Source organism: Mastigoproctus giganteus, chromosome 3 (genome assembly GCF_048544385.1).
Source record: "Mastigoproctus giganteus isolate SK-2022 chromosome 3, ASM4854438v1, whole genome shotgun sequence".
Classification (NCBI taxonomy): Eukaryota; Metazoa; Arthropoda; class Arachnida; order Uropygi; family Thelyphonidae; genus Mastigoproctus; species Mastigoproctus giganteus.
The window spans coordinates 52973933-52995365 of NC_143577.1; the positions used below are offsets into that span (position 1 = coordinate 52973933).

Here is a 21433-nt window from a genome sequence, read left to right on the forward strand (position 1 = left end):
TCTATTAGTCTGTGAATCCCCCCCCCCAAGCTAGCAGTTTTCCGACCCACCTAACACTGCCTTGATAGCATCAGCAAATATTCTTGCACCCTTTCTATTTATATACATCAATGGCCTGTAGAAACAGTCTCTCCTGTTAACAAACACAGATTGCACTGAGAAAAATCCTACCCCGTGAGCCTTGCACAATCTCTCCAGGGCCGAATTGTGTGCTTCACCAAGCAACACCTGGTGGCCAACTCCACAAATTCTGCTGCCATTGTTTTTGTATCGATATAGCAGATACTGGAAGTTTCTACATAACTTGCAGCAGTGCTGTGGATCGGGGGGAAAACTGACAGGGTGGTTGTCCTCTGAATTACAGCCTTTTGAAATGTGCTTGTTTGATGTTCATGGATCTATCAGGAATGAGACATAATATTGCCAAAGGGGAAGTCTTTGTGTGTGTGCTCGATGTAAGGAGTGTGAGGCAGTTCGGCGGCAACTCAGTGTTGTTTTGGGCCTTTATGAGAGCTTAAAGAACAGGATAGATGTCCTCGTAGAACTTATACTGGGGGACCATCAAGCTCTCAGATGCCCACATCAACACCAGAGCTTGCATGTGATCATCAGGCCATACAGCGGCAATCCCCAAAGCAATATAATATGTACTGGTCCCACAGGTACTAGTTGTTGTCAGTGACTCTATTGTCAGGAAAATGGGAAATATATTGTGCAGATAGGATAGGTGAAACAGGACCAGGGCTCTTGTCTGCCAGGGGCAAAAGTTGATGACGGTATAGAGCAGATATCTTTTATGGGCAATACTGTTGTATGCTTTGGCACTAATAACATTAAGAGTAGGAAAACAGTGGAATTAATTAACAAGTATAGGTCAATGTTGAAAAAAAACACTGAGTTATGTCTCTTTCTCCCAATTTTGTATGGGAAGTATTCAAAGAAAAAATTCAGTTTTTGAATTTAAAAGAGTGTGTAATTCAGCCCAGACACGATAGGAGGGAGTATATAATGAGAGCCTTATCAATCAATTTGGCCCTGGAGAGATTGTGAAAGACTCATGCCGTACAATTTTTCTCAGTTTGGACTGTGCTTCTTAACAGGAGAGACTGCTTCTACAGAGATGACATACACTTAAATAGAAAGGGTACATGAATATTTGCTCTTGCTATCGAGGCAGTGTTAGATGGGTTGCAAAACTGCTAGCTCGAAGGGATATGCAAACTAATAGATTAAGTCCGCTGGCAGAGGTGAAAGTGGTTATTACACTGCTTCTAGTGGAATGAGCAGCAGCCTAGAAAACAAGGTGATAGGGGTTTCAAGGGCTGCTGGGAGTCATCGTGGAACAAGTAAACACATGGGCCGTGTTAGGGTAACTAAGAATAAGTGCATGTATACTTGTGTGTACACCAATGCTAGGATTGTAGTAAATAAATTTGAGGTGCTGGTCAAAACATCAAAGGCAGACATTACTGGGATATCAGACACATGTGTCACAGATATAAGCAGTGCAGAATTGGAATTTGGGGAATACAATGCGTACAAAAATAATAGAAAGGGAGGAAGGGTTATGCTGTTAGTTAAGAAACACAAAATCTAAGGAAGTGCATCCAGTTGACATGGGTGGACAGTGCAATGTTGAATCAATTTGGTGTGACAAGCACTGGGAAAGCAATATTGAGAGTAGGAGTGTGTTATAGACCTAATGACTCTGATGAGTACAATGAACAACTGTACAGAGAAAATCAAATTGTCTTATAATGGGGGATTTTAACTACCCAGATAATGACTGGAACTTGTGGTTGGTCACTCGCACAAGCAAGGATTTTGTGGATTTATTGGATGATTAATTTCTACAGCAGCATGTTCAAGAAGCAACCAGAGAGAGAGAGAGAGAGAGAGAGAGAGAGAGAAAAAAAATACTTGATCTGATTATCAGTGGTGATTCTTAATGCATTAAAAATCTGCAGATAAAGAAACCACTAGGTGGCAGTGATCGCAGTGTGCTGAGGTGGAATTTACTCAATGATGCAACTACCATCAGGGGTAAAGGGAAGGGTTTTTGCTTTCATCAAGGTGACTACGGTGGTGTGAAACAGTTTTTAAATCCTATAAAGCGGGAACAACTGATGATGATACCTACAGCAAATTCTATATGGGAAGTAATCAAAGAATTAGTCTTGGAAGCTACTATGCTTTTCATACCAACTAAGAAATATTATTCAAGGTTTAGGCCTAAATGTATTGAAAAATATTTCAGTGCCCTCTTGAACTGCCACCCATAAGCGACGCTTACCTCAACTATCCACTCACGGCGGCCGTGTGTCAGAATGTAGTTATTTCGCGCTTATCGCTTGTGGCGGGAGGATACTGCTTGTGCATTCCAATTGATTTTTTAAATTTATTTATATCATGAGTTTTGAAGAGTGTTTTTCTGTTCCTTTCTTTTAGCTAATTTATTTTAAAAAATCTGTATAATTTGCATACTTTTTGGAATACACAAGATAACTCAGGATAGCCCAAATGGGTTAATTACTCCCATATATATTCTACTAAAAAATTTATAAAAAAAAACACAAAAAAACTATACAAGGAGTATTAGCACGAGGCATACTTTTAATCTGTAAAATAAAAAAAGTCGATCCATTATGGCACATTTTCAGGAAAAAAAATGTTCCAGGAAGGGGTTAAAGCACTCTGCTACAATTTGATAACCTTCTGGCATTTTCCTTCCTTAATAACTCCTCATGTGAGAATATAGATGCAAAATACTTATTCAGTTTGTTTGCTATCTGAGCAGGATCATCAACAGTCAAACCACCAACATCAAGCGGACAAATCTGATTCATCCTCTGCTTCTAGAATTTATATAAGTAAAGAAACCTTGCTGTTTTTCTTAGCATCGTTTCCCAAAGATTTCTCGTAATCAGCCTTCGTTTGCCTAATCTCCTTTGTGACTTGATTACAGACTAGCTTATATCTGCCATAGGCTTCTGCGTTGCCTGATAATTTATATGCATTCCATGCATTTTTCTTCTCTACCACGAGTCTCATTAGTTCATTTGACAACCATTTAGACCTAAACCTTGACCAATATTTCTTAATAGGTATGAAATGTCTAGTAGCTTCCACAATTAATTCTTTGAATGCCTCCCACTTAGAATTTGCTGTTGGTAACATCATCAGTTGGTCCCACTGCAGCCACCTTTACAGAAGCAAAAACCCTTTCCTTTACCCCCGATGGTAATTATACCTTTAAGTAAATCCTACATCAGTACACTGTGATCACTGCCACCTAGTGGTTCCTTTATCTGCAAATTCTTAATACACGAATGATCACTGCTGATAACCAGATCAAGAGTATTACCCTCTCTGGTTGCCTCTCGAACATGCTGCAGCAGAAAACAATCATTCAATAAATCCACAAAAGTCTTTCTAGTGTGCGGGTGACCAACTCACAAGTTCCAGTCAATATCCCCCATTACAAGACATTCTGATTTACTAGCCCATGCTATTTCTCCACAGAATTGTTCATTGTACTCATTCGAGTCATCAGGCCTATAACACACTCCTACTCTTATTTTTGCTTTCCTAGTGCTTATGTCACACCACAGTGACTCAACATTGCGCTGTCCATCTATGTCAACTGGATGCACTTCCTTTGATTTTATGTTTTTCTTAATTAACAATATAACCCCTCCTCCCTTCCTATCCTTTCTGTACACATTGTACTCCCCAAATTCCAATTCTGGATTGCTAATATCTGTGTGACACCGCGTCTCTGATATCCACCTTTGATGTCTTGACCAACACTTCAAATTCATCAAATTTATTTACTATACTTCTAGCATTGGTTTAGGTGCATGTATACATGCAAGTATACATGCACCTATTCTTATTCTTAGTTACCTTAACACATCCCATATATTTATATGTTTCATGATGACTGCCACCAGTCCGAGAAACCCCCAGCACCCCTCACTCCAGGTCGCTGCTTATTCTAATAGAAGTAGTGCAAGAATCACCTTTGCCTGTCGATTTGCTTGAGCGTGTACAGAGAAGGGCAACAAAATTGGTGAGGGGGAATGAAGGGATCCTCTTACCAAGAGAGGCTTAAGTTCTGCAAATTGCAGTGGCTGGAGACTAGGTAACTGCACGGTGATCTGATTGAGGTGTATAAGGCCTTGAATGGGTTGAGCACGCTGAATTCTGATGGGATCCTTCCACTTGTTCAGATTATGAACCTAAGGGGTCATAAATTCAAATTAAGAAAAGACAGATATAGAATAGATGTGCTGAAATGTGCCTTTAACAAGCGGGTGGTTGATTGCTGGAACAAACTTCCATCTGTCGTTGTGGAAGTTGACAGCTTAAATAAATTCAAGGCAGAACTAGACAAACATTTAGAGTGAATGGATGAGTGAAATGGGAAGGGGCTTTTTTTTTTTTTTGGCTGATGCTGTATAAATTAACTTTCTTGCAACGTATGCCTCTACTAAATGCTAATGCCTGTTTTCTTTGCTACTCTAGTCTGAGGTACAATTTTAGTCTAAATTTCATTTAAAAACAATACATGAAAGTAAGAGACTGAAAAGGATAATTCTATGCTAACTCACTTATTTAACAGCAGTCCAAGCTACACTCTTATAGATTACATTACATACTTACAAAATCACATCATCAAAACACACTTGTATTGCTATAAATTATAGTTTATAGGCTTCTTCTGATACTAATTCCACTGCTACAAAAATAAATAGAAAACCTCCAAGTATCACCTATATCCATATTATAACGATGTCAGGAATGAATGTTCTTATTGATATAACACAATGATGGTATAAAGTTGACTGTGGTTTCTTAAGCAATTACAAAGGCCAAGTAATGAAAAAATTAACCAAGTTAATCAGATATCACAAGTAATAACTACACTACTAATTTTAAATCAAAAGTTACAAAAAAAACAATTTTTAAGCAATAAAGAAAGTTCCACTTGGCAGCTCACAAAAAAGGTTGCACATCTAGATAGCCCTGTCAGAAGAAAAGGAGTTATATGTATTATACTTGTAACAAATGTTCACTTTAAAGGAGAAGTTTTTCTTCCACTCACTGTTGGCCATTTATTTAGTTTCAATACAATTATTCACTGTTTTATATAAATTTGCTAACTGAGGCTGCATGTTGTGTGACAATTAACTCAAATAAGTCAGCTTTTGAATTTTTAATGAACAATGAATACACCTACCGGATGATGTTATTTGATTAAGAATGATATTAGTCACTTCAGGTTATCTAATGTATAAACAATCATTTCCAAGGAGCATAAAATCTAAAACTCTGTCAGTGGAAGAACAAATGTGTCCCCAGACGTTCACAACAGAAAAAGATAATAAAAATTACCATTATTTTCTCAAACTAAAAAGATATTTAATATCCTGTACTTTGTGTAACTCTCCAAAATATTGTGGTGGTGGTAGTAGTAGTGGTGGTGGTGGTGGCATGTGATGCAAGAAAGCATGTGTATGAGCTTATGCAGCATCAGCCAAAAAAAAAAAAAAAAAACACACTATTCCCCCCAAATCCTGTCCAGTTCCTCCTTAAATTTATTCAACCTATCAACTTCCACAACGACAGATGGAAGTTTGTTCCAGCAATTAACCACCCGCTGGCTAAAGGCAAATTTCCGCACATCTATTCTACATCTGTCTTTTCTTAATTTGAATTTATGCCCTCTTAGGTTCGTAATCTGAACAAGTGGAAGGATCCCATCAGAATTCAGCGTGCTCAACCCATTCAAGGCCTTATACACCTCAATCAGATCAAAGCGCAGGCGCCTAGTCTCCAGCCACTGGAATTTGCAGAACTTAAGCCTCTCTTGGTAAGAGGATCCCTTCATTCCCCTCACCAATCTTGTTACCCTTCTCTGTACATGCTCAAGCAAATCTACATCCTTCCTAAAATGAGAGCTCCAGACCTGTACGCAGTACTCAAGGCGTGGCCTGACCATTGCCTTATACAGAGGGATAATCACCTCCTTTTCCCTGCTAGCAAAATTCCTATATATCATTGACAAAACACCATGACTTGCCCTGGCAGCCTGTCTGCATTGCTCAGAAAACTTCATATCTGCCTGCACAATTACTCCCAGGTCTTTTTCATTTTCTACCTGTAGTACCACACAGTTGGTACATTTCTCTGGGGTTACTTCTACCCATACGCAGTACTTTGCATTTGTCAAGGTTAAACTTCAGTTGCCACTTCTTAGCCCATCTGCCCAAATTATCTAGATCCTGTTGCAGTAGCACACTGCCATTACTGTCATTAACAACCCTGCCAACCTTTGTATCATCTGCAAACTTCGACATTAAGCCTGATATACCTTCATCAATATCATTGATAAATATACAAAACAACAGTGGACCCAACACCAAACCCTGTGAGACTCCACTAATAACATTAGTCCACGAAGAGTAGCACCCACTGATTACCACCCTCTGTCTTCTCCCACTTAACCATCCTTTTATAGCAACTTACCCTTAATACCATTCTGCTCCAATTTGTACAATAGTCTTTCATGAGCAACAGTGTCAAAAGCTTTCATGAAATCCAAATATATGATATCAAAATTATTTTTTGCTTCCATTTCCTTTGTAACCACATCATAATATCCTATCAAATTTGTCAGACAAGACTTTCCCTTAACAAACCCATGCTGTGTCTGAATTATTGCTGCAGCCTTGTCTAGATGATCCTGCAGTGCTTCTTTAACCAGTGCCTCAATTAATTTTCCGGGAACAGAAGTTAAACTAACTGGTCTGTAATTACTCGTGTCACCCTTCGATCCCCCTTTGTGAACTGGGGATACATTTGCACATCTCCAGTCTGTGGGAACCTCGCGAGTCCAAGGATGCTCTCATAATTATGGATAAGGGTTCGCTTAGTTGCTTTGCCACCTCCTTTAATATAACTGGATAGATCCCATCCACCCCAGGTGCTTTTCTTATGTTTAACTTCAACAATTTCTCCTCCACTTTGCTCTCAGTTATTACAAAATCATTAAGTATCCTGCTACAATTTGATAACCTTCTGCCATTTTCAAACCTTAATAATTCCTCATGTGTGAATTTTGATGCAAAATACTCATTCATTTTGTTTGCTATCTGAGCAGGATCATCAACAGTCGAACCATCGATGTCAAGTGGACCAATCGGATTCATCCCCTTCCTTTTAGAGTTTATATAAGTAAAGAAATCCTTGCTGTTTTTCTTAGCATCTTTTGCCAAGGATTTCTCGTAATCTGCCTTCGCCTGCATAACCTCCTTTGTGACCTGATTACAGACTAGCTTATATCTGCCATAGGCTTCTGGTGCAGCTCAAAACTTCTTTGCCATTGAACAACTAGTATCAAAAATCAAACACAGTAATGTGTACCATTTTTGTGTTTGAAATGATCTTGAAAGAAAAAAAAGACATATATATATATATATTTTTTTTTTACATACATTTAACAATTTTACATACATATTGTTAAAAGTGTTAATACAAATGCAATTATATTTTTCAGCTGTTAAAATATCAAAGTATACTCACGTTTCCTGTACTGAAAATTCCTATACCTAGAAGAGATGACATGAACATTTAAGAGTCAGGGACACAAACCTCTGTTGTTTAAAAATATGAGAATAGTACCAGTTATTTCACCTATCATAAATTTATATTCTAATAACATCAGAAATTGCAAGGTATAGATGTTAAGAAGACACACTTCTAGTTAAATTTAAAAAGAACTAATTAAAGTTTAAAAGATGTAGTAAGAAGGGTGGTCATAGTTATATCAAGATGACATAACTATGTCCAGCTAGATCAGGTCTGGAAATATTCTGATCTGTCAGGGAACTGTTCCCTATGGCATACTATTCTCTTTCTCCACAGTTCATGCTACAAAATGTACAAGGGGGTGATCAAAAATATTGGAACTAATACAATACAAAATGTAAAATGATTATTAATGAACACTATGAACATTTAAGCCTATTAGATATTAATCTCTATAACATAATTTTTTTTGTCTCTGCAGGTCTGCAATAATTTCAAGAACACCAACATCCAGTTCAAACAAGGATAACATACCCACAAGGAATATAATGAACAGAGAGCAAGCTAGTATGACAAGTAACTCAAATAAGTCAGAAACTGATCAACAAAGTCTTTGAATTTTTAATGAACAATGAATTGACCTACTGGATGATGTTATTTGATTAAGAATGATATTAGTCACTTAAGGTTAACTAATCCTATACCCTATTGAAACACTGACAGAAAAAACATAACTTTGCAAAAAGCCTATGGAGAATCTGCTGCACCCAGAACCACTGCATTTATAAAGCTTAAGTTGTCCAAGGTGGAAAAACCAGTGTAAGGACATGACCCTATCCCAAGGCACCCATTAAATATTGATCAACAAAATAAAACTATTTCATTAAAGATGAAAACACATTTTTCTAAACTAGTTCTGTGCACTTATTTCAAATAAGTTCTTGGGTTTTTGCTTAGCGCATGCAGCTTTTGTAATAAAAATGCTGATAATATCAGTAGAAGTTAATTAAGATAATTTCATTACAAAACATATGAGACTGGTTACAATTAAATTTTTATCGCTTTTATAGCTTAAACACCAATAGATGTTATACACATACTTAAAATAATACAGTACATTATTGTAAAAAAGATATGTACAATTTAAAAATGTTATGCGAATAAGTTCCTGCGGAAGAGATAAATTTAGTTTCAGTAAATGAAATATACTACTCCTTGATTCTTTGTTTAAATTTGAGTTTAGTTTATTTATAAAATAGGTTACAATTAAGAACCAATATATACATCCAACTCAGCTACTACCTCTTTGCGAAAAAAAGCAAAGGGAGAGAGAGAGAGAAAGAAAGGGAAAATGGCAGTTTCTGAAATCCTTGTGGAATCATGTTATCGACTTCAAGGAAGAGAAAGAAAGTTTCCAAAATAGTATATCAATATGAATTTAAGTAATGAGACAAATTCTCCTTCCAAATTCTGTGCAAAAAGGAGAATGTATTAATGCGCATTCCTTCCCCCCCCCCACCCCAAATTTAAAAAGATTTTTTTTTTTCTAATTTCTCTTCATTTTTTTCAGGATACTGTAATTGAGACTAAATTTAATTTTTTTTTTTATGTTTTATTACACCATCTAATTTTGTTTGTTAGCATTACACTATAAACTGCCACCTGGAAAAAATCTGGAAACAATTTGTCTCAATCATAATTTTCTTTAAAATGAGGATTGGTAGTTTAAACAAATACTTAAATTCTTATTAATTTGCTATTCCAGAACCTTTTCCTCCTTCCTCCTGTCTGATAACAGTATTCCAAAGGTATTCAGAAACATCACATTTAACTTGAAATGTACATATTTCTGTATGTTAAGTCTTAAATTGCATCAATGCTCTGTAGAAATATAACCCTGCAACCTTTATTACTTAACTATGCTTGGGGGTCTGGCAGGACACATAGCTCGAAGACATGATGACAGATGGACTAAGAAAAATAACAGAATGGTACCCAAGAGGAGCTAGAAGAAAACCTGGACGACAACAGCGGAGATGGATAGATGAAATTCATGAGTTTGTGGGTAGTAAATGCATGGCCATTGCACAAAACAGAAGGAACTGGAAAGTTGCTGGAGAGACCTTCATCCTGCAGTGGATTGAAAATGGCTGAAGATGATGATGATGCTTGGGGGAGTAGAGGGGAGAGTGACTGAGTTGAAAATAAGTCATTCTTCAGGAGCTGATTGATGAAGCAGTTTTGAGTTCAAAAGTGCATATAAACAAAGGTATGATTCCAAACAATTACAGAGCTATGGTTGTTTGACTCTTATGATCAATATGAAATAAAATAACAACAACAGACTTGTGTCTGTTGTTGTTATTTTATTTATTCTTTATTTTTTATTCATTTATTTTTTTATTTAAGAAAATTACAACCTGTGTTTACAGTTACGTATGCATGTATGGTTAGAGTATATCCTCAAAAACACCACCTTCGGACTTCAATGCATTTTGCCACTCATGTGTAATGTGCACACTGCTTGCCTAAGTTCATCATGGCTGTCATTTATGCAGGCTGCAGCATGTTTGTTTGTTATTTGGTTTTTAGGAGCATTAGCAACTAAGGCCATATTGCTCCGGGATATGCGGTGGTCATTCCCTGACCTTTCTGCATCCTCCGTATTTGGTGGCGACGGGCTCGAACCCCGGTCTAATCAAGAAGCGTGTGCTACGCACTGCTGCTCCTTCCCACCTGGCTACGGAGGCGCCTAGGCTGCAGCATTCACTATGCAATCAAGTAATACATCTCTTTATGCTTACACTTTTGTTTAGTATAAAATATCTTTCATTCACTACCCAAAGGCAAAATTTTAAAGGGTTTAGGTTCAGTGACCTGGGTTTCCGATTTTGTGGGCTACTGCAACTGATCCAGCAGCCAAGGAACCAGTCATTGATGTGAGTAACCACTAAACAAGAACAATGAGGAGAAGCTCCATCATGTTGGGAATACATCTGACAGTTGCGGCAATTCATTTCACAGAAACTGCAGCTAGACCTTTCCATTAAGACAACCTTCAAAAATAAATGGACCAGTCAGCTGATCATAGAGGGATTCCACATCATGCATTAGCACTTAATCAGTGTTGAAAATTACTCTCCAGAATGGCAGGGGATTCATTTCTGACTAAACATGAGAATTGTCATTCAGATAATTACAAAATTCCAGCCATCAGGAAGGATCTAAAGGTTCAAGATGTTGAACACACGACAATGGTATGGATACATCTTCTTTATGTAGTATTCTCTATACTTTTGATTGGAGACACAGAAACACATGGATATTCATCGCATACTAGCAAGGACAACGCTATACCACATCAATGATGTGTTCTTGCCTGGCTGCATCTTGTCAAACCCCTAATTATGTTGAAAAACTCAGCTAATAACTTGGCGATTGGGAAATCCAGTACAGGAAATGCTGCTGGTATTCAGTGGCTGCAGAAACAGCATTTCCATCGCAAAATCCATAAACATATGCCATATCAGCATGTTCAGCACTTGTAAATGTAGTAGTGGCATGTGATGCAAGAAAGCAAGTGTATGCTTTCTACATAAGCAAGCAACTGTATGCTTCCTGTCAGCCAAAAAAAAAAAAAAAAAAAATTTACAAAACAATTCCCTCTAAATGTTTGTCCAGTTCCTCCTTAAATTTATTTAACCTATCAACTTCCACAACGACAGATGGAAGTTTGTTCCAGCAATTAACCACCCGCTGGCTAAAGGCAAATTTCTGCAGATCTATTCTACATCTGTTTTTCCTCAATTTCAATTTATGCCCCCTTACCTTTGTAATCTGAACAAGTGGAAGCATCCCATCAGAATTCAGCTTACTCAACCCATTCAAGGCCTTATACACCTCAATCAGATCACCTCGCAGGTGCCTAGTATCCAGCCGCTGCAATTTGCAGAACTTAAGCCTCTCTTGGTAAGGCGATCCCTTCATTCCCCCTCACTAATTTTGTTGCCCTTCTCTGTACACGCTGAAGCAAATCTACATCCTTCCTAAAATGAGACCTTCAGACCTGTATGCAGTACTCAAGGTGTGGCCTGACCACTGCCTTATACAGAGGGACAATCACCTCTTTTTCCCTGATAGCAAAATTCCTGTATGTGTGTGTGTGTGTGTGTGTGTGTGTGTGTGTGTGTGTGTGTGTGTGTGTGTGTGTGTGTGTGTGGTGCAGAGAGTGTGAAGAAATTAGGTGCCAATTCACAACTATGATGGGTGTTTATAAGCACTTGAAGAGTAGGAGAAATACCCTCGAAGGAATTAAAATGGGGCCCATCAAAACTCTCAGCTGCCCAACTCAATGCTAGAGCTCACAGTTGTGCATCAGACAACACAGTGCAATCTCCAAAGCAGAATGCGCTAGTCCCACAGGAGAAAGCTACTGTCGGCAACTCTATTGTCAGGGAAATTGGAAATACGTTGAGCAAGAAGAATAGGTGGAATAGGACCAGGGTATGTCTGCCAGAGGGCAAACGTAGATGATGCTGTAGAGCAGAAATCTTTTAAGTGTGCAAAAGGTGTTCTTGTTGTACACGTTGGCACTAATGATATTAAGAGTAGATCTCAGAACATACCAATAAGTACAAGGCAAGGTTGGCAAAAAGTAAAGAGTTAGGATTGAATATGAAAGTGCCATTCTGCTCAGATATGATAGAAACGAGTACATGTTGAGAGCCTTATTTGATCAATTCAGCCTCAAGAGAATATGCAAGACTCTTGGGAGTCGAATTTTTCTCGGTGTGGTCTGTGCTTGTTAATAGGAGACTGTTTTTACAGGGGTGGGATACGCTCAGTGGCACGTTATCCTATAGGCAAAAAAAACATCTGCCTAAGGCCCTGATCAGAGGCGGGGCCTCAAATTCACTGTTTCAAAAACTCATTGCTGTTTTTTACTTTTAAGTGATTTTTATCAGAAACTGACCTTTCTACCTGCCAAGGTCAATGAACTTTACTTGAAGGTTAATTTGAAAATTACATTTTTTTTCAAAAACTGTCTTACCGATTTTGATAAAATTTTGTATTTAGTTCTTATTTCATATAATTTGTTTGTTTTGTTGTCATAATAAAATGAAATTGAAATGTTCTTTATTAGTTTTTTCTTTAGATGGGGCACCAAATTCCATTTTGCCTTGGGCCCCATGAAAGTATAATGGGCCACTGGATACACTTAAATAGGAGTGCAAGAATATTTGCTGATGCTACTGAGGCAATGATAGGTAGGTCAGGAAACTGTTGAAACTGCTAACTTTGGGGGGGGGGGGAGGAACACAGACTAACAGATTAACTACAGCTGCAGGCAGAAGTGAAGGTAATTCTTGCACTGCTTCTAATGGAAAATGCAGAAGCCTGGAAACTAAAGAGTCGGGGATTTCAGGCCCTGCTGTGGGCCATCTAGGAACAAGTGAATAGATGGGCTGTGTAAAGGTAATTAAGGGTAAGAACAGTTATGTACGTATACGTGCACAAACTAATGTCAGGAGCATTGCAAATAAACTTGATAAATTTAAAGTAATGATTAAGTCATCAAATGCAGACAATGTAGGGATAGTCCCAGGACCTATCAAATGGGCACATCGCCTGGTGAATTTAATCGACTGCCCGGCTCAAATTTAAGCAATTCTCGCAGTACCATATGGTACTGCTCATTGATCTCAATCAATATTAATTCAAACATACTATGCGATTGAGTACAATGCAACAGGAGCATATTAAGGCCTGAAGTAGTTGAGTGGTCAGGAGCAAAGTGCAGTAGCACGTGCTCTTTGAGCGGACCGCGGTTCAAGCCCATGACTGATAAATATGATTAACATTTGAATTTGTATTGATTGAGTTATTGTAAACTCCACTGGCCTGGTGGTCATGCTAGAGTATAAACAAGAATATATAATGTTAAATTATGCAATTAATTTTCACTCTGGATCACTTAAGTTGCATTTATAAATACCAGAAAATTTTATAATATTGTGAAGTATTACACTTCCCCACCTGACTAAATGTATACAGGAGGGACACAGAACAGGAGGGAAGGGGGTTATGCTCTTAGTTAAGAAGCACAAAATCTAAGGCAGTGCATCCAGTTGATATGTGTGGCCAGTGCAATGCTGAGTCAGTTTGGTGTTACTTAAGCACTAAGAAAACAAAACTGAGAGTAGGAGTGTATTATAGGCCTAATGACTGTGATGAGTATACGAAACAGCTACAGAGTGAAATAGAGTGGGTCAGTAAATCAGAATGTCCTATAATGGGGGATTTTAACTTTCCAGATGTTGACTGGAATTTGTGGGGTGGTGACTCACACCATCAAGGATTTTGTAGATTTCATGGATGACTGTTTTCTACAGAATGTTAGGCAACAGGAGGAAGCAATACTCTTGATCTGGTTAGCAGCAGGGCTTCTTCGTGCATTAAGAATTTGCAGGTAAAAGACTCACTGGGCGCCAACGATCACAGTGTACTAATGTGAAATTTAATTAAAGACATAAGTACTGTCGAGGGTAAAGGGAAAGGCTTTTGCTTTTGTAAGGGTGAATACAGTGGTCTCAGACAGTTTTTAAATGCTATGCAGTGGGACCAACTGATGATGTTACCAACAAAAAATTCTAAATGGGAAGCATTCAGGGAAGTAATCATACAAGCTACTAGGCTATTCATATCAATGAAGAAATACTGTTCAAGGCTTAGACCTACATGGATGTCAGTTGAACTATTCAGACAAGTGGCAGAAAAGAAAAGTGCATGAGATGCATATAAGTTATCAGTGATACAGGAGCCTACAGTAATATATAAATTAGTCTGTAATCCAGTCACAAAGGAAGTTAGGTAAGCTAAGGCAGATTATGCCTTAGCTTACCTAAGGTCACCGTAGCCTAGTGGTCAGGTGCGTGGGTGCCTAACTATACGTGCCTTGAGTGACCGGGGTTCAAGCCCATGACTACTGAATACGGTGCTGTTTCTTGTATTCAATCTATCATGCAAACTCCTCTGACCGTTTGGTCGCCCCAGAGTATAAACGGAAAATTTATTTATTATTATGAGAACTCCATGGCAAAGAATGCATAGAAAAGCAGCAGAGACTTCTATATTTATATTAACAGCAGAAGGAAGGGAATGAATAACATCGGGTCCCTTCATGTCAGTGGGTTAGCTGTTGATGATCTTGCTCAAGTTGCTGACAAATTGAATACCTAGGCATTTTGCAACTACATTCACACATGACAAATTCTTTAGGGGAGGGGATGCCTGAAGTTTATCAAACTCTATCAATGTTTATCAGCGACTTTGTGATAATTGAGAGGAAAGTGGAAGAGGAATTGCTGAAGCTGAGAGTAAAAAAAAAGCACCTGGGGTGGATGGGATCTATCCAATCATATTAAGAGACAACAAAGGAGGTAAGCTAGCCATTAGACATAATTATGAGAACATCCTTGAATTCAAGGATGGTCCCTATGGACTGGAGATATTCAATTGTATCCCCAACTCATAAAGGGAGATCAAAAGGTGACATGAATAATTACAGACCTGTTAGCTTAACATCTGTTCCAGGGAAAATAATGGTGTCACTTGTTAAAGAAGTAATGCAAGTCCATCTGGACAAGAACATGATTATATTGCAGTCACAGCATAGATTTATTACAGGGAGGTCTTGTCTAACCAATCTGATAAGTTACTATGATGCACTGACCAAGGAACTGGATGCAAAAATTAATTTTGATATCATATACTTGATTTTCAGGAAGGCTTTTGATATTGTTGCACATAGAAGACTGTTGTGCAAATTGGAGCAGTGTAGCATTAAGAGTAAGTGACTGCTATGGATAAAGGGATGGTTAAGTGGAAGAAGACAGAAAGTGGTTATCAATGGGCACTGCTCATCATGGACTAGTTATCAGTGGATTCATCCACGGCTCAGTGCTGGGCCCATTGTTAATTTCAATATTCATTAATGATACTGTTGAAGGTATATCAGGCTTAATGACAAAGTTTGCAGATGATACAACAGTTTTCAGGATGGTTAATGACTAATCAGAGTGCGCTACTGCAACAAGATATAGGAAAATTGGATCAATGGGCAAAGAAATGACAGTTGAAGTTTAACATTGACAAATGCAAGGTACTACATATGGGTAGCAGTAATCCCAAGTAGTCTTTCAACTGTGTAGTAGTAGAAAATGAAAAAGACCTGGGAGTAATTATGCAGTCAGATATGATATTCTCTGACAATGCAGTCATGCTGCCAGGACTGCTCACAGGATTTTGTCAATGACATACAGAAACTTTGCTAGCAAGGATAAAGAGTTGATTATCCCTTTGTAAAATGCCATTGTTAGGCCACATCTTGAGTATTGTACACAGGTCTGGAGGCCTCATTTTAGGAAGGATCTGCTGGAATGGGTTCAGAGAAGGGCAACCAAATTGGTGAAGGGAACAAAAGGGTGTTCTTACCTAGAAAGGCTTAATTTCTGTATATTGCAGCTTCTGGAGACTAGGCATCTGCAGGATGACATGGTTGAGGTGTTTAAGGCCTTGAATGGATTGAGTAAGCTGAATGTGAATGGCATTATTCTTGTTGCTGAGACTACACACAAGGGGACTTAATTTAAGTTGAGGGAGAATGGTTGCAGGATAGATGTGCAGAAGTTTTCTTTCAACCTGCAGGTGGTTCATTGCTGGAACAGGATTCCATCTGTTGTTGTGGAAGTGGATGGTACGAATAAATTCAAAGAAGAACAAGACAAATTCTTGGAGGGTATGGATAAGTGAAGCATGTAGTATTTTTTTTTTTTATTGGCTGATGCTATTTACATCATCTGCCACTACTACTACTAAATGCTTCAATGTGTTCTTCATTTGCAACCATCAGTGGGTAAAATTTTTTCAGCTGTAACATTTTCTTTGATCATGCATCTAATTTTGAAGGTTACTTCTTATTTTTTGTAAAACTTAACTCTGCAGTGAGAAAGTGTTTTCACATAATAGAATGAAACACATGGGGGCAGCAGATATTCCCCAAATTTAAATGTTTATAGCACAGCCATTTATTAATCTCTCTCTCTCTCCACCTCCCTCCCTCCCCATTCCCTTGAGGAAATATACTCACTGTAAAAACAAACATCACATTCATAAAAAAAATAGTTATTTTCTTAAAAAGCAATAAAATGTCAGATCATCATCAGCCATTATTGATCCACTGCACGATGAAGGCCTCTCCAGCAACTTTCCAGTTTCTTCTGTTTTGTGCAATGGCCATCCATTTACTACTCACGAACTCGTGAATTTCATCTATCCATCCCCATCGTTGTCTTCCAGGTTTTTTTCTAGCTCCTCTTGGGTACCATTCTGTTATTTTCTTAGTCCATCTGTCATCATGTCTTCGAGCTATGTGTCCTGCCTAAAACGATTTTAGTTCTTTAGTTTTCATAAGAATGTCCTTTACTTGAGTTTGCTGCCTAATCCACATGTTTCTCTTCTTATCTAACAGTCTGATTCCTAATATAATTTGTTCCATTCTTTGCTATGTAGTTCTCAGCTTCTCTTCCATTCTTTTGGTGAGTGTCCAAGTTTCACTTCCATAAGTCATGCTGGGTTCCATACATTGGTTCATTATTTTACGTTTCAGACAAATTGGGACATTGCTCTTCAGTATGTGACTATATTTCGTGAATGTTATCCATCCAAAATCTATTCTTCTCTTGACCATTTATCCTTATTATAGCTAATGACTTGTCCCAGATAACTATATGAATCCACCTTTTCAATTACTGCTCCTTCAATGATTATATCCCTTTCTGTGTCATACTTGTTCATCATTACTTTTGTTTTAGCCATGTTCATTTCTAGTCTGAAATCCTTACTAAAACTGATTAAGCTTTTCCACTAATTCTTTGGGATCATGGCTTATGATCACAATGTCATCCGCAAATAGTAAATGATTTAGGTACTCTCCATTCACATTGACTCCTTTCTGCGACCAGTCTAACCTTCTGAAAGCTTCCTCAAGGGCAACTGTAAACAACTTTGGAGATATTGTGTCTCCTTGTTGAACTCCTTTCTCAATTTTAAATTTACTACTGTCCTTGGCTAGTCTAATAAAGGAGGTAGCGTTTTCATATATTTTCTTCAAAATCATAATATATGGGGAATCTATGCCTTGTCTTTCTAGTGCTCTTAACGTTGCCTTATGCCATATGGAGTCAAATGCCTTTTCATAATCCACAAATGCCAGGTATAATGGTGTTTTATATTCATTTGCTTTCTCCATTAGCTGTGATATTACGTGAAGGTGATCCATAGTTGAGAATCCTGTCCTAAAACCAGCTTGCTCTTTTGGTTGATACTCATCGAATATTCTTTCTAATCTGTTAGTAATGACCCTTGTGAACAACTTGTAGATATGGGATAACAAGCTAATTGGTCTATAATTTCCAATTTCTGATTTATCTCCTTTCTTATGCAGCAAAACTATGATTGCATTATTACACTCCTTAGGCGTTACAACACCTTTTCTAATGCATTTTGTGAAGTCTTGCCAGTTTCTGTGTCATATCTCTTCCTCCCAATTTTAACAACTCTACAATAACTTCATCTTCCCCTGGGTCTTTCTGATTCTTCATTTTCTTCAACTCATGTTCTACCTCATCAGGAAGGATATTGGGTATGTAGTCTGTGTTACTAATTTGTGATCCATCTTCCCCTCTGCTGGCATCATTCCCTTGCTCCTTGTATAATTCTCTATAGCAGTTTTCTGCTATTTGAATTATGTCTTGTCTGCTATTTATAAGTACATCATCGCTATTCTTCAGTTTCAGTATCATTTGTCTTTCTGTATTACTGCTCATGGCTGCTGATTTAGGTCCTTTGTTTTCCCTTAATGCTTGTTCTACTTTTCTTGTGTTAAATCTTCTTATGTCCTCTCTGAGTCACTTTCTAATGGCTTTGCATAACTCAGTATACTCAATTTTATCCTTGTCAGTGTTTATCTTGATCTTCATTTGTTGTCTTCATGTTCATCATGAGTGTTTCTTGACTAATTTTTTCTTCTTTGGATTTCTTTTTTGCGTATAGGTCACCTGACATTTTTACCTAAATGTCAGGTCAGGCAAACCAATTTTCTCATAACTTAATGCTTTAAGAGGACTATTATACTTTACAATGTCCTTTACTTAATATATTTCTCTGAATCGTTTCTATATTCTTTCATTAACACATTCACTGCTTTTAAGCAGATAAGCATAAAACAGAAATGCATACAAGCAGTCAACCAATGAGTGCCGTAAACATAAATGCACACAAAATTAACAACTACTCAATACTGGCACACTGACTGAACACTTTGTAGTAATGTTTGGCTTTTGTTTATAGACTTGGTTTATAGACTCTTTGCTTGTTGATGTTGCTACTTTATATACATGAATATACTTTTTATAAAATTTTAAGATTAGTTCAGTTTTCAGCTCAGCACAAAAGTAAGTGTTCAGTTTTAGCAATGAATTCCAAACTTTTAATTTCAACCATTATGCATGAATTTTCAGAATGTTGATTTTATTCAACATTGCGAAAATTACTGCCCAAATTCTCTCACATTTAGGTGGCACCAAAAATGTTAAAGAAAAATTGTGCTTCTTTGATATATGAAACCAGTGCTCTAATCTATAAAAGCATCATTACCACCTGACATCAGCTATATGCCCATGTGGGTAGCACAGTGGATTTAATGAAAAATTCCTGGGTTCAAATTCCCATCAATGATGTGAGAAATTTTCATAAGCTTTTTTTTTTTTATAATGTGGCTGAATTAGTCAGTCTCAGAACAGGATCGCATAGTTTTTTTTGTTTAGAAACTTGGATTTTTTTCTTTAGCAGACACATCGACCACAGAAAACACAATTTACTGAAAATCTACTATAACCTCATAACCTTAGTTGCTTTGGAAATTAATACAGCCATTCATCAGCTGTACGTATAGTCATTATATGTAAAATGATTTTATTGCTGTCCATCCGAACTTCATACCATGATATGAAGGGTACTCGAAATTTTGCTTAGGTTGCGACTAAGTTTGTGAGTGAGAAATTGGTTTTTATATCAGAGGTGTAAAAACCACTCATCCAATATGTGTACTGCCAGATTAAAGAGTTCTGTTTAAATTTAGGATCTAATCAGATGCCAATTGGCATTATTGGCATGCCTTTAACTGAGGTCAACACTTTTTTGTGACTGACTTAACATCTAACAAAATTGTGAAACCCAGCATTTATAAGTGCACATCACATGAATACAGTATATAAAATTAGAATACAGTAAGAATTTAATACTTACACTTTTTGGGGAGAAATAAATAAATGCAACATTTGCCAGAGAGCAAATTCAAAGTCCATATGGTGGAAGTATATTAGTCTTCTTAGGAACTTTGATCTTTTAGCAGTTGCACTAAGTTTTTCACCACGATATGGAACCGGAGATGGTAAAGGTGAAGAAGAATTCCGTGAGAGAGGAGGACTTGGAGGGGGTGACTGTTTTGTGTACATCTTCTCTACTATTTTTCACCTAAAATAAGAAAATATACTGTTTAAAATACAAAACTTGCTAGAAAAAAAAAAAATTATATAACTATGAATTATCTTGTGAATAAGTGTTTTTTTCATATATCTTTTTCAATAATCTTTCAATAATCTTTTTCAATGACAACACAGTTCATGGCAAAATAATTTATATAATATTTTTAAAAAGCCAATAAAATAAAAGCCATTCCTTTCACTTTTGTTGTCCTTATTATGAAATGGGTTATTTGTAGAATGCAGCCAGGCAAGCAAATTTTTACATTTCAAAAACTCCCAAACACAAGTTTGGTGTGACATGAGCATTGGGAGATCAAAATTGAGAGCAGGAGTGTGTTATAGGCCTAATGACTCTGATGAGTATAATAAGAAACTGTGCAGGGAAATAGAGTGGGCCAGTAAATCAGAGAGTCTTATAATGAGGTATTTTAATTTCCCAGATATTGACTGGAATTTGTGGGTTGGTCACTCACACACCAGCAAGGCTTTTGTGGTATTGGATGATTTTTTCTACATCAGCACGTTCGGGAGGCAACTAGAGGGAGTAATACTCTTGATCTGATTATCAGTAGTGATCGTTCATGTATTAAGAATCTGCAGATAAAGGACCCACTAGGTGACAGTGATCACAGTGTGCTGAAGTGGGATTTACTCAAAGAGGTAACTACCATCAGGGTAAAGGGAAGGGTTTTTTTGCTTTCGTAAAGGCAACTATGGTGGTCTGAGACAGTATTTAAATTCTATATGGTGGGACCAACTGATGATGTTACAAACAGCAAATTCAAAATGGGAAGCATTCAAAGAATTTATGTACATACCAACATACATACCAACGAAGAAATATTGTTCAAGGTTTAGGCCTAAATGGATGTCAGATGAACTAATGAGACATATGGCAGAGAAGAAAAATGCATGGGATACATATAAATTAATGGGTGACATCGAAGCCTATGACAGATATAAGCTAGTCTGTAACCAAGCCACAAAGGAGATTAGGCAGGCAAAGGCAGACTATGAGAAATCTTTGGCAAAGGATGCAAAGAAAAACAACAGAGTTCTTTACCTATGTAAACTCTAGAAGGAAAGGGATGAATCAGATTGGTCCACTGGATATTGATGGTTCAACTGTTGATGATCCTGCTCAGGTGGCTAACAAATTAAATGAGTATTTTGCATCTATATTCACCAATGAGGAATTATTCAGTGAGGGGAATGCCAGAGGTGAGTTAAACTCT

The 21433-nt window shown here is 37.4% G+C and overlaps 1 protein-coding gene across 1 annotated transcript in view; it reads right to left on the minus strand.

The window, feature by feature from the left end:
* The window catches only part of Unc50 (Unc50 RNA binding protein), a 141876-nt gene that overhangs the window by 92314 nt on the left and 28129 nt on the right, over positions 1-21433 (minus strand). Inside the window, exons 2-3 of the mRNA XM_090370528.1 lie at positions 19960-20187; positions 7588-7613 (exon numbers count right to left, since the gene is read on the minus strand). Coding sequence (XP_090226654.1) covers positions 7588-7613; positions 19960-20168 — 235 coding nt within the window. The 5' untranslated portion in view covers positions 20169-20187. The remainder of the gene's footprint in view (positions 1-7587; positions 7614-19959; positions 20188-21433) is intronic.